Source organism: Myotis brandtii, unplaced genomic scaffold (assembly GCF_000412655.1).
Source record: "Myotis brandtii unplaced genomic scaffold, ASM41265v1 scaffold576, whole genome shotgun sequence".
Classification (NCBI taxonomy): Eukaryota; Metazoa; Chordata; class Mammalia; order Chiroptera; family Vespertilionidae; genus Myotis; species Myotis brandtii.
Genome location: NW_005370156.1, coordinates 688,181 through 701,564, shown reverse-complemented (window position 1 = coordinate 701,564; position 13,384 = coordinate 688,181). Strand labels below are relative to the sequence as shown.

At 40.3% G+C, this 13,384-nt stretch overlaps 1 protein-coding gene and 1 pseudogene across 1 annotated transcript in view; both read right to left on the bottom strand.

Annotated features, from left to right (window-relative positions):
* FAM107B (family with sequence similarity 107, member B) overlaps positions 1 to 13,384 on the bottom strand; it is a 253,775-nt gene that overhangs the window by 129,037 nt on the left and 111,354 nt on the right. The window contains exon 2 of the mRNA XM_005878889.2: positions 9,510 to 9,570. Coding sequence (XP_005878951.1) covers positions 9,510 to 9,570 — 61 coding nt within the window. The remainder of the gene's footprint in view (positions 1 to 9,509; positions 9,571 to 13,384) is intronic.
* The window catches only part of LOC102238619, a 101,937-nt pseudogene continuing 100,632 nt past the window's right edge, over positions 12,080 to 13,384 (bottom strand).

Here is a 13,384-nt window from a genome sequence, read left to right as displayed (position 1 = left end):
TCAGGATACGGATGCTTTTAAATACGTTATGGTGTGTTCAATGCAGTGACTGTGCCAAGGGACCCTCTCTTAGTTTGGGTTCCCTCAGAAGCAATTTATGTGGAAGTAAAGGGAACACCAGGAGGGGAAAAAGGTGGTGAGACAAGAAGGAGAACAGCCGGCACAGGGCTTTGTCCATCCAGCTACTTGTGTGGGTGACTGGGGCCTAAACATGCTGGGACAACGTGGGGAGCCCGTGCATCTTGTGCTCCACAGCTGTTCTTCCTAAGAGGCCAGTGAGCAGGGTATATTCGCCAAGTCCCATCAGTGGTTACTTGAGGGCTACTGGTAAGGGCTACAGCTTCTGGAAGAAAATGCCTTAGACAGACTTGCAGGTGTTGGAAGTGGGGCCAGTGTGCACTGAAGTGAAAGGCGGGGGGAGGGGGGTGTGGTGAGAGGGTGGGGCACTGAGTGTTGTCTGCACCCTCCCAACTTCATCCGTCCTGCATCCCCTGTCTTTGATAGACAATGACATTTTCTCAATATTATGTGAAGTGTTGAAAGGTTGGAAAATAACTTTAGGACAAGTCCCTTACTGTCATTTCAACCATATTGCTTAAGCCTGTGCCCTCCTATGTGCAAATTCTGGAGCAGTGGCTGATCCCTCAGGAGCCTCTAAGGCAGTGGTTCTCAAGCTTCCTAATGCCGCGACCCTTTAATACAGTTCCTCATGTTGTGGTGACCCCCAACCATAAAATTATTTTCGTTGCTACTTCATAACTGTAATTTTGCTACTGTTATGAATCATAATGTAAATATCTGATATGCAGGATGTATTTTCATTGTTACAAATTGAACATAATTAAAGCATAATGATTAATCACAAAAACAATATGTAATTATATATGTGTTTTCTGATGGTCTTAGGCGACCCCTGTGAAAGGGTCATTCGACCCCCAAAGGTGTCTCGACCCACAGGTTGAGAACCGCTGCTCTAAGTGTATAGTAAGGTATGGTTGCCATGAAGCCAAGTTGAACTGCAGTGTGGGGAGTGCAGAGAAATGAAGAAGCTGACTTCAGAAACCACTGGGACTAAAAATGACACTTCATTTAAATGCTTGCAGGAAAACATGGATAAATAGCAACAACAACAATCTTTGAGATTTAAAAACTTCACATTCTTTCCCCTAAAAGCACCTGTGACAATAGTCATCTGAAATTTCTAGACAGCGATTTCCACTCTCCATATCCTGCAAATGAGAGGAAAGGTACACTGTAAGAACAGAGCTGGTTGGGCACCTGAGTGCATAGCATGCAACACAAGTTCCACCTTTTTATTCACATTAGGAGAAAGGAAGTGAGAAGTGAGTAGTGGGTAGAGAGATGCCTCCAGGATGGAAACATTTAAAGACCATCGCTTTACAGTTGGAGTCATTTCATAGATGTGCTACTTCAATCACTGCTGCTTTGTATATTAATGTCACCTTCCCAATTCTTTCTCCCCTAAGGGATTCTTACAAAGGCCCAATGACAAATTTTAAACAAACAAGAAAATAAAACGAAATAGCATAGAAATAAGGTAATTCTGCTCCAAATATTACCACACTGAAAATTTCATTCCTGGTAACTGATTCACTTTATGACCTGGATACACTTCTAGAAAGTTTCATTCCTCCATTTCCACCATGCTAAGAGGACATAGAATTAGATAGAGAATAGTAGGTGATAAAACTACTGAGGTGTCCCATTGGGGTTTGGGCACAATATCATAACTAAACATTTGCTGTGTGGGTACATTTCAACTCCTCTTCAAGGCACAGATACCCAGTTGATCAACCAGGCATCAAGTGTACTTGAACAAAGAGGACTAATCCAAACTCTCATTTTTATTTGTATTCATGTCTTCCTATTTATGAACAATAAGTGGTCTGTTGAATTAAAAAAAAAATCTGGACATGATTAGCTCTCCACCCAAGAAGAGAGGAGAAAAAGCAGAGACTGATTTCTGGTGACTCTGGGGAGGGTGGATGCTGTGGTTCAGAGCCATGGGTGGTAATATCACTTAATAGAGTTTGCCTATGAAAGCACTGAGAATGTGAAAAGCAGATTTCATTAGCCTGACACCTTCTCAGTGCAAAATGGCAGTGAGCTGGGAGCAGGCTGATGCATTTTAATGGGCAGGTCAGGAAGTCTCCCTTCACCTCAGTCCAGAAGCATGGCCTTGCTCCTTCTCCTGCCTAAGGCAGACAACACCCTCACCCCACACATTTTCCCACTTTGGTCATGAGTGAACCATTTCCTTAGATTCTAAAGCAAGTTCACTGATTTCACAGATGAAGAAAATCTAGGCCTCCCAAAAGAAAGACTTTTTTCTACTTGTGCTGATACTTCAGAATCTTCAACTAATTTCTAAAAACATCTTCTGTATAAATATAAGTTAAAGTGTTAGAGCCCATCATCTCCTCCTGTCCAGTGATGTCTTTGTTCTTAAAATAGAGAATATGTCACTTTTACAGGTCTGTGTTCCTTTGGTTAACCTCATGAATCAAGTATGTTGCTGCCTTCCTTCTTTGGGAAGAATGCATATGACAGTAAACCTCCAATCAGTATCATTTGAAGTAGAGAGAAAATAGTGGGGTTCCTTCAACTAAAATAAAATTATAATAGCTAAGTCTCATAAAGGATTTAGGGATCAGAACTTTACTGAAAGTCATCTACAACCCCACTAGCATTTCTCTAATAAAAGGCCTCCCAGGAAAACCTCAAACTGTCTGTTCTAGTGGTAAATGAACGGAAAAAAGAAAAAACTCAAGATACAGGAAATACATTTAGTGCTTTGAGGACAAGACTGTGTCTACCGCATCTTTGAATACCCTATGGATTAGCCTGCTTCACTTCCTATTTATTAAATCCTCAACCAAACAACAGTTTTTATATCAAAAGTTATGTTGTAAACCAGACTCAATCATTCATGCATGCACGCATACTTTATTGAAACAACCATTTATTCTGAGTTTTTTCATTTTTCAGGCATTGCGCTATGAGCTGGGGGAGTGGGGAACAAATAGAAGACAGTGTTCAGTTTCTGATTGATCTAATTGCTTTAGCAAAAGTTAAAAGTGCAAGCATTCATCTAACAAACATTTATTGAGCACCCACCATGTCAGGCTGTTTTAGGCATTCATTCTGTTTGCAGCAACACATAAAAGGCTCAAACATTCCGGCCTTCATGGAGCTTACATGTCTACAGGGGAAGACACACAAAGAGCAAGTCAAGGAGATGGTGTGTCAGAGCCTAGCAAGTTGTTTTCAGACAAGCCAGGCGGAGCAAGGAGGTAAGAGATGAAGGCAAGGTTGCAGTTCCGCTCAAAGTGGTCAGGAAAGGCTGAGAGCAGGTGGGGATGTGAGCCATACAGACCAAACATCTCACACAGAAATTTAGTCATCTACAACCCTAGTAATGCTGTCTCTAGTAGAAGACCTCCCAGAACACTCACACTGTCTGTTCCAAAAGGTTAAGAGAATGGAAAAAAGGCAATTTAAGAAAAACAGAAGTACACTACCCTTCTGTTTCTCACTTTCCTACTTGAACAGTTTTCTATTCATTCTTTGGCCAGAGCCTCGGAAAAATTGCTAAAGAAGATAACTTTTATTTTTTGCACAATTAAAGTGGGGTGCAACTGAAATATAGTTGTTTGGGGGCAGAAACCTCATTTTGACTTTTCTAGGACTTTAAAGTAAAAGCAGACACTTCTTTTGTCTGAATTATCAGAGAAATTCATCTCCCAAGACTCTGAGCCAGAAAGTCTGAACTCTTAGTTCAGAGGGCTGGCCTCACACACAGTAAGAAGCAGCTGTTCATTGGAACCCTGGTCTTACTTCCCCACAAAGGTTACAGAAATGCATGTATTTTTTTCCTCATTGCATTTATTTTCAGTTGAAGAATTTTAACCATCTGAGGTTCATTACTTCACACTTGAGAAAGCTACAAACCACAGGAAATGAAAACTTGACTAAAATCAGATGACACAAACAGCCAACCCTGAAAGCGTGCTGGGCCCTGATCAATGCTAGGTGACCTTTAGCCAAAAGGGCATAATCTGATGAAACTTCTTCACTGTCATGAAATGGCTTCAACTTATAGGATTCTCTCCTCTTTTGATCAAAGTGTTGCAATCTTGGGGTCTTGACAGCACAAGTTGAGTGCAACCCAAAAGATAGTAAGGATTCTGCAAGGTCTTCTTGAATGTTCAACACATTAAAAGTTGTTTCAGCATTCAAAATTACTTGGCCTGCTTCTAAAGCAATGCATGGGCAAGAAAAATGGCAAGATCAAGCCAACATTTTAAAAAAACCTTTTTACTTGAAAACAAACAAACCAACCATAGCCACCAGCAAGGATGTAATTAAGTTTTTAAAAGAATTTTCTCCAGAAAGCATAACTGGCCCATTCATTGGTCTTCCTCTTCACAGGGGTGTAAGTGAACAAATTAAGATGGATTTTCAATCTCCATCTCTCTCTAGGAAACTGGTACTACATCATGTCTATTCATCTTGGCTAATATATGGGCAAGATCTGTATTTTCTTTATGTCAGCTATAAACCTCAGTGTTTGTACTGAAAAAGTAATGTTCAATTTTAATCTCACTCAATAATGATACCTTCCATAAGCTATTGTATGTATGTGTGCTTGTTCCAAGGGCCTTTCAGTGGAGTAGAAAGAAATAAAATGAAGACTCATCATAAAACTTCTTCTCTAAAATAAAAGGTCAGAGCAACCATAGAGGGGTCTGAAAAAGGAACACATTCCATGGAAAGGCAAAAATAAAAGAAAGAAAGACCTGAGGGGAGGTGGGGATGAGAACGGGTCTGAAAAAGGAACACATTCCATGGAAAGGCAAAAAGGAAAGAAAGACCTGAGGGGAGGTGGAGATGAGAACTTTGAAGACCAACGAGTCTTACAACTTTGATATAGCAGTTGCTGAGAAATGAGGCACAAACCCAAGTGAGGACATGTTAACTAGTTTCTTCCCCTGTCCTTAGCTACCAATACCCGGTTTACTTTCAGAGGGTTACATTATCAGGCTGCAAATTGTGCCTTCTCCCTGATGTACCGTTCTCTCTGTTTGGAATTATACTCTCTCCCTTGTTACTATTAAAGTGTCTTTGCTTTTTCTCTATTATACAATGTCACAGTCACATCAAAGGAACTCTAAAGTACAGATGTTTTTCCTCCATGATACCTTCACTTATATCATCATTTTTCATGGATGCATTACCTCATCCTTCCCTTACCTTGTGCATAGCCCAGGTTCAGTTTTTTCTTTATTTTTACATTGAATGCTATATCAGATGTACTGCATCTTTAAAATAGCACCTGTCAATAAAGGATATAACATCACTTGTAAACAGACACAGCTTCTAAGGAACAAGCAGTCTTATGGGACCTTCATTAAGTGCCCCCATGATTCAAGGCCTTCCTAGGCTAAGGTCAAGAAAGTGGCTAAGCATGCATTGTGACTGTAGCCAGAAGTGCCCCTCCCCTTCTTTACCTGTTTGCTGATGTTTCAAACTCCTAGCAGCCACCAAGTGTTTTCATTCCATTGGTGGATTTACAACTTTCAATGCCAATAGGCTGAAGAAGAAGCAACACAATGTTGTTAATTAATAGGAACTGATTGCATATCTTTCTGATGGTAAAGAGACTTGGGACCTAAGGTAGTGAGGAAGGAATCCCACTGAGGAGGGGCAGAGCACGGAGCGGGCAGGCTGCAGGCATCTGATGAAGCTGCCCCACACTGGTCTTGCTGAAATGGAGCACCAGCTGACCCACGCGGTATCACATTAAAAAGGACTTATTATAAGTGGGCTACCCTATCCACTCAGTTAATATGTCCATGAAGTCAGGAACAAATGCCATCTGATCCTAAGTAGGCATTAGGCTTCTGTCTATTACAGGCAGGCCACTTACAAAAAACCCCCAAAAAACTCAAATGTATACAGACACTGAATTATTAGAGAGCAAAAAACGGGTAATGGGGGTGGCAAAGTTTAAACACTCCTAATCAACCTGCCATTACCTCCTGGGTGGGCCCTGCAATTGTAAATTATAGACCTCAGGAAAAGTGACAGATGCCTAAGAATTAAGTCACCAACCAAAAAATGGGCTGAACTCCAAATAGATATCACTTTGGATTAAATGTGGTTTTCATTTTATAAATGCCTTGGCTAATGTGTTTCTCTTCACAAACGGATTTCATATCTATCCTTCAAGAGTAGGCTCATATGCCACAATCTCTTGGATAACTTCCTGGATCCTCCAAATGGAATTTCTCCCACCTTTTTAGCACTCCCATCCCTCCTCATGTCTCTGTTTTAGCCCGTACTGTATCCTACCTTTTGCCTTAGCTTCCTGTGTCCATGTTTTATAGGCTGTATTTAACAATAAGCTCTGTGAAGACAAGACTTCTGCAGAACCCTGCCTTATCTGTAACTTATAGTTTATTTGTTTAAAGGCTAAAATTTCTCTATAATTTACATTTTCTTTTCATATGTGTAATGGCTGCATTTATCCTTTTCCCACAAGTTCCACGAAGCATGGAGTCATGTCTGTTCTATTTTCCATCCTAAATATAGCATACTTCCTAGCACAGTATCTAGCTAGCATATAGCAGACATTCAGTAAACATATTTTAGTTAACATATTTCAGTAAACATAGTTTAGTCTAGCAGACACAATTTATACCTAATAGGATTTCAAATAATGGCTAAGAACAGTAGATTTGAATTGAATGGACTAAAACTAAGATGCAAACACTAAAGCCACAGTATAAAAATACACATTTGGAGTAAATCCTGAATAAAGAAGACAAACTCTACAGCAAGCCCCAAAGTCAGTGGCCCCCAAACATTATTTTCTATTTTTAGAAATAGTGAGAAACTTTGCATTTTCTGCTTGAAGTCTTTCTTTTGAGGGGCCTAGATTTTCTTTGCCTGTGAAACCAGTGAACTTGCCTTAGACTAAGGAGACGTTTCACTGGTGACCAAGGTGGGAGAATCATGGGGCACTTAGAGAATAGGGTTATTGGGCAGTGTTGTTGATTGAAGAAAACAGAGAAATTATTCATTTATTTACAATCCAAAAATCTGAAACCATATAATCTGGTAACAAAAAAACCTGAGATTTAGATTTCTAACTAAATGTGTCCCTCCTGTTCTGCAGAATGATGTTTCATGGAGATCTCTGATTCTAAATGTATTTGGTGAGAGAAATTTTTAACATTACACTAGACTTCTGGTAAAATACACCAAGACCCTAATGATCTAGGAACTCTAGTGGACATTTGAAAATGGAATATCTGATTTCTCATCCTGAGATGTCACAGCAGAACTCATGGGAGTCAACTGGTCTTAGAAAAGCCTTGATGAGTAGTGGTGTTTACACGACATACAGGGTAATCAAGGCTTTGGATATGAACAAATGTCCTCAAAATACAGTGAACACTATGCCAAGAGAGCAAAGAATATTGCTTATAACAGCAGCTAAGAAACAAAGTTTTTTGGTTGGCCAAATTTGTATTGAGTCAGCAATGACCATCATTCCAGCCTTCTTCTCTAGCTGGGGAAATAAAAATCAAAAGTGGCACTCAGGATATTTTCAGGGGTATAACAACAAACTCCAACTCTGTTTTCAATACCTCCTTTCAACTCCCATATTCAGTACAAGAATCATCTAGCCCAGGAGACTTCTTAGATTCTACTTCCCCAACACAAATTTAGTTGCCCCTTCCTCAGTGCTCCCAGTAGCACTTTACTTGTTTTAACCTTTTTACATTATTTTTCATGTTCTAACTGCATCTGTCTCTTAGACATGATTTGTTTTCTAGAGGGCAAGCATCATGTCTTATTTTCTTTATACCCCAGAAATCCAAAATAGGAATGGATTTGGCTCGCATCAAACCCAGCCCACCCACATCTCAGTTACAGAGAGAAAAAGAAGGCCTCTCACATAGGGGACATGAGGCCTCAGTAAGAATTTTCTGACTGATTACTGTGTGGCAGGCACTGTCCACTGTGCTGGAAATAACATTAAAGTAGCTAAGATCTTACTCTCTTGGGGACATTAAGATGGTAAACCAATCAACAGAAAGATTATTTTGGGTCATAATGGGTGCTATGAACAAAATAAAAATGGGCAATGGGATGGAGAGTGCTTGGGAGGAATGAGACAGTGGCCTGCAGCACTGGACCTTTCAGCTGAGACCTGGTTGATGAGAAGGAGTCAGCCAGCCATGCAAGGACCTGCAAGGGGGGAGTGTCCTAGAAAGAGGCAATTTTTGTTATTGGTGGGGGTAGACCCTGGGAATAAAGGGAGCTGGTTGAGCTGGTTAATTGCTAATTCTCTCTCTTCCATCTCTATCAGAGCAGGGTCCCATCTTTCCTCCTTCACTCTACATATTCTTTTTTTTTTTTGGTATAGCAAAGGTGGAGATTTATTGAAGAACAAGTACAGACTCCCATGTAGGGAGGGGGAAGAGTCCCCTCTACATATTCTTTTCATTACCATTTCCATTTTCTTAATTCTGCTCCCTGATTTCCATTAAATTACAAGAACATGAGCCTCTGCCAGCAGCAAACACATCTGGAGTCCACTCCTAACCTCTAATTATATAAAACAAACAAAAAGCCACTGGAAAATAGAAGCTGAGAGTATTAAGATTTAGTTTTCATTCTTATTAGTTCCACTCAACTAATGTATTTTTATGACAATTACATCCCAGTATCAGAACTGTTCATAGTTAGAAACCATCATTTGCTTCTTTCCACATTATCTCATAGAAAGTCCTATTATGGGGTAAATATCTTTAGCAAATTTGCATATTTAACTATACACTAACATAAAAAAACAACAGCAAATGCATCTAAATAACATTTTTCAAGATAAGCATAAACTTTTCAGTAACTACTTATGTTAGTATTACTGAACTTGAATTTTTTTCATCATAATTATTATGTACTTCATTGCAAGTATTTATTCATCAAAAACTATAATCAGCCCTGGCTGGGTTTCTCAGTGGTTAGAACATTAGCCTGTGGACTGAAGAGTCATGGGTTCAATTCCCAGCCAAGGGCACGTACCTCAGTTACAGGTTCAATCCCTGGCTATGGTCAGGGTGCAAGTGGGAGGCAACCAATGGATGTGTCTCTCTCACATCAATGTTTCTTTTTCTCTCTCTCCCCTTCTCTCTCTCTCTCTTCTACTCTCTCAAAAAAAATCAATGGAAAAATATTCTAGGGTGAGGATTTAAAAAAACAACTGTAATCAATAAGAGAAGGAAGGAGAGAAGCTATTTTCTGCATCATGACCAGATTGTCCAGATATCATGCCTGGAATTCATCACAAGTGACATTTCTAGTCATGTTTCCAATCACTCAGAACATACAGATTTTCCGTTGCAATCTGGAACTGTGCGCCCTGCTGTCAGCAAAAGCAGCCCAGGAAAGAATGTGTCACATGGAATGTACTCTACCTGATGTCATCTTCTGTTCCAACTGAAGGCATCTAGGTTCTTCTTTGGATTCCTCTTCTTCCTGAGTTCCAGTCGAGAGAGAGAGAGAGAGAGAGAGAGAGAGAGAGAGAGAGAGAAAGAAAGAAAGAAATGCATTCATTTAGAGCAAACTTTTGCAGATCTACTAATTAAAATGAGATCAAGATCTGAAAATAATTAGACCAAGCCCATTTAAAAACTGAGACTTTGGAGAAGCAACAAATGCAACAATAAATGTTGAGTAGAATAACTATGGGGGCACTGGGTTACAAACTGCAGGGTGCCACAAACATGGTTGTGTCCATAAATGCTTCCCATGAGTAGTACAACTTAGAGACCTCTGTGATTAATACGTTTGGGGCCTTCAGTTACTTAGACATGGTGGTGATGGGTTTCTCCATAAGACAGAAATTCTGCCAGTATGATACAACACAATATAATTATATTTTAGCTTTTATTATTCAAAGACCTGATTTCATGTACTTTTGAAAAGTCTATCACTGTTCACAATATTTATTTTAATATTAATTAAAATAATATTTAATAAAATATTTTATTTTAATATTTTCAGCAGCTTTATTAGTAACAGCCAAAAACTGAAAACCCCAATGTCCTTCAGTGGGTGAATGATTAAACAAACTGTGGTTCATCCATACCATGAAATACTACTGATCAATAAAAAGGAACAAATTATTGATACATGCCACAATTTGGATGAATTTGAAGGAAATTATGCTGAGTGAAAAAAATGTTAATCTCAAAAGTTTACATACTATATGATTCTATTTATATAACATTCTTGAAATGATAAAATTAGAAAGACAGAACAAATTAGTGGTTGCCAGAGGTTGGGGCTCAGGAGAAGGAGGGGATATGGCTGTGGCTTTAAAAGGGTAGCACAGAGATCTGAGTGATGGAACTGTTCTGCATTTTGCCATGGTGGTCACATGAATCTACACATGTAATGAAATTGCATAAAACAAAATACACATAAATACACTAGAACAGTGATGGCAAACCTATGACACGCATGTCAGAGGTGACATGTGAACTCATTTTTTTGGTTGATTTTTCTTTGTTAAATGGCATTTAAATATATAAAATAAATATAAAAAATATGTCTTTGTTTTACTATGGTTGCAAATATCAAAAAATTTCTCTATGTGATACGGCACCAGAGTTAAGTTAGGGTTTTTCAAAATGCTAACATGCTGAGCTCAAAAGGTTCGCCATCACTGCACCAGAAGAAAAAGTTCAAGCATTGAGCAAAAATATTTTAATTATCTCAAATTAAATTTTCTTTTAAAGAGTTATCTATAGCCCTAACTGGTTTGGCTCAGTGGATAGAGCATCGGACTGCGGACTGAAGGGTCCCAGGTTCGATTCTGGTCAAGGGCATGTACCTTGGTTGCGGGCACATCCTCAGTGGGGAGTGTGCAGGAGGCAGCTGATCGATGTTTCTCTCTCATCGATGTTTCTAACTCTCTATCCCTCTCCCTTCCTCTCTGTAAAAAATCAATAAAATATATTTTTTTTTTAAAAAAAGAGTTATCTATAGTTCAAAGCTCATTTCTAAGAGGTGTCTCATTTATCATCTTTTTAAAGACAACCTATCTAATAAAGATGAAATATGTAAATTGACCATCACTTCGTAACAAAGATGGTGATACCCACAGCCAATAAGGAGGGAATATGCAAATTGACGTGACAAAGATGGTGGTGGCCGAGCCGGGACACTCCGGGCCTCTGGGCGATGACGCAGGCGTTCCGCCCCACCCTGGCTGCTCCAGGCCTCTGGGCAGCATGCACATGCACAGGCACGGAGCCGCCAGGGTGGGGCGGGACGTTTGCTATGATGGGGAGGTGGGAGGTGGAGGGAGCTGCAGGAGGGTGGCAGGGCTGGAGCGAAGGCAGAAGGCAGCTCCGGCCTAGAGCGAAGGCCCGGGTTCCGGGTGCAGGAGGGAAGCCAGTGCCAGCAGCCAGGAGAAGGAAGGCCTATTCTTGCACGAATCTTCCTGCATTGGGTCTCTAGTAAAATTATGAAAGGATACCACCAGAAGCTACCTAAACATTTCAGTTAAGTGTTAAGATAAAGCTAAGGGTATTTTCACATGAAAATCTAAAGAGGACAATGAGAATGAAACAAGTTCCACGTGGTCATACAAATCCTGGTAAAGGAACTAGAATGGAAGCCCAAGCTGGTGAGCAAGTGGGAAAAGGAAAGAAAGCATGCTTCAAGCAGATGACAAGAGGAAATCTTGTGATCAAATATTGGCTCTGGCATTACCTAGATAGCCCCTATTTTTTGTCATAGGTAACTCTAATAATCGTCCTATTGTTGCAAAACCAGTCCAAATACTATCAAGTTGAAAAGAGGTCCCTCATTGATTTGTTGGGTTTAGGTGATAACCCATGTCCTCCCACACCGAGAAAGTTCTGACAAGAAAGTTTCAATGTGCCTTGAAGGTGGTGTTGGTAGAATGCCTCAGGCCAGGCCCCTCCCAGTGATGTTCTGCTGGCTGAGATACAAGGTGGGAGGGGAGTAGGCATTTTTACTCAACCAATTTCTTGGTCTTAAAGAAGTGCTCAAGGCAGAAGACCTGCCAAGTGGCTAGTCCAACGAGGCTTTGAAAAGATGCTGAAGTACAGGACCCAAGTATTTGTTGATGCTCTGGTAACACGCATGTCCTCCTCTCACTCCTTCATGTAGGCAAAATCATTAACGATAGATTCTGAAAGGTCTTCTAGGTTTCCTATCTCCACTTCTAAAGGTTTGAACTTCTCAACTTTTGTGATCATTTCATAATTTTTTCACCTCCACACCATGCTTCATGTCTAGGATCATGAATTGGTCAGGTATCCGCCTTGTTCCCTTGCTCTTAAAACACACTTTGAACATGTTATAATCTTCAGTGATAATGGCAAATTTCCCCTTGTTTGCATCCTCCTTGGAGTACAGAATATGGCTGGCAGAATCTGTAATCTTTTTTTTTAAATATATTTTTATTGATTTTTACAGAGAGGAAGGGGGAGGGATAGAGAGTTAGAAACATTGATGAGAGAGAACCATCAATCAGCTGCCTCTTGCACACCCCCTACTGGGGATGTGCCCGCAACCAAGGTACATGCCCTTGACTGGAATCGAACCCAGGACCCCTCAGTCCACAGGTCAACACTCTATCCACTGAGCCAAACCAGTTAGGGCAAGAATCTGTAATCTTGACATGGGTGCACAGGCTGCAAGCACCCCCACACAGGTCGGTGATCTCTTATGCGCTGGTTACCAGCAGGTCCTTGTGGATCTCCTCGTGGAGGCACTTGCGGGAGTTAACGGGCATATGGAAGGAGATGGAAGGGGCCGAGCAGAAGTAAAAGCAGTAACACTAACTTACAAGGGCCACACTGGGCTTGTGGGCCAGACAAACCAGACTAGTGCTATACAATTATTTTTATCTCTAGGAAGATGGGTAAACATATTCTCTGAATTCTAGTATGATATTCTTTTTTTTCTTTTTTAAATCTTTATTGTTCAGTTTATTACAGATGGCCCTCCTTTTTCCCCCATAGCTCCCCTCCACCCAGTTCCCACCCGACCTCAGGCCCTCACCACCCCACTGTTTACGTCAATAGGTACTGCATACAAGCATATAAGATTTTTGTCCAATCTCTTCCCGCACCCCCTCACACCCTCCTCCCCCCAAGAATTGTCAGTCCACTCCATTTCTATGCTCCTGATTCTATTACATTCACCAGTTTATTCTGTTCATCAGATTTTTTATTCATTTGATTTTTAGATTCACTTGTTGATAGATATGTATTTGTTGTCACTTTGTTGTTCATAATTTTTTATCTTTACC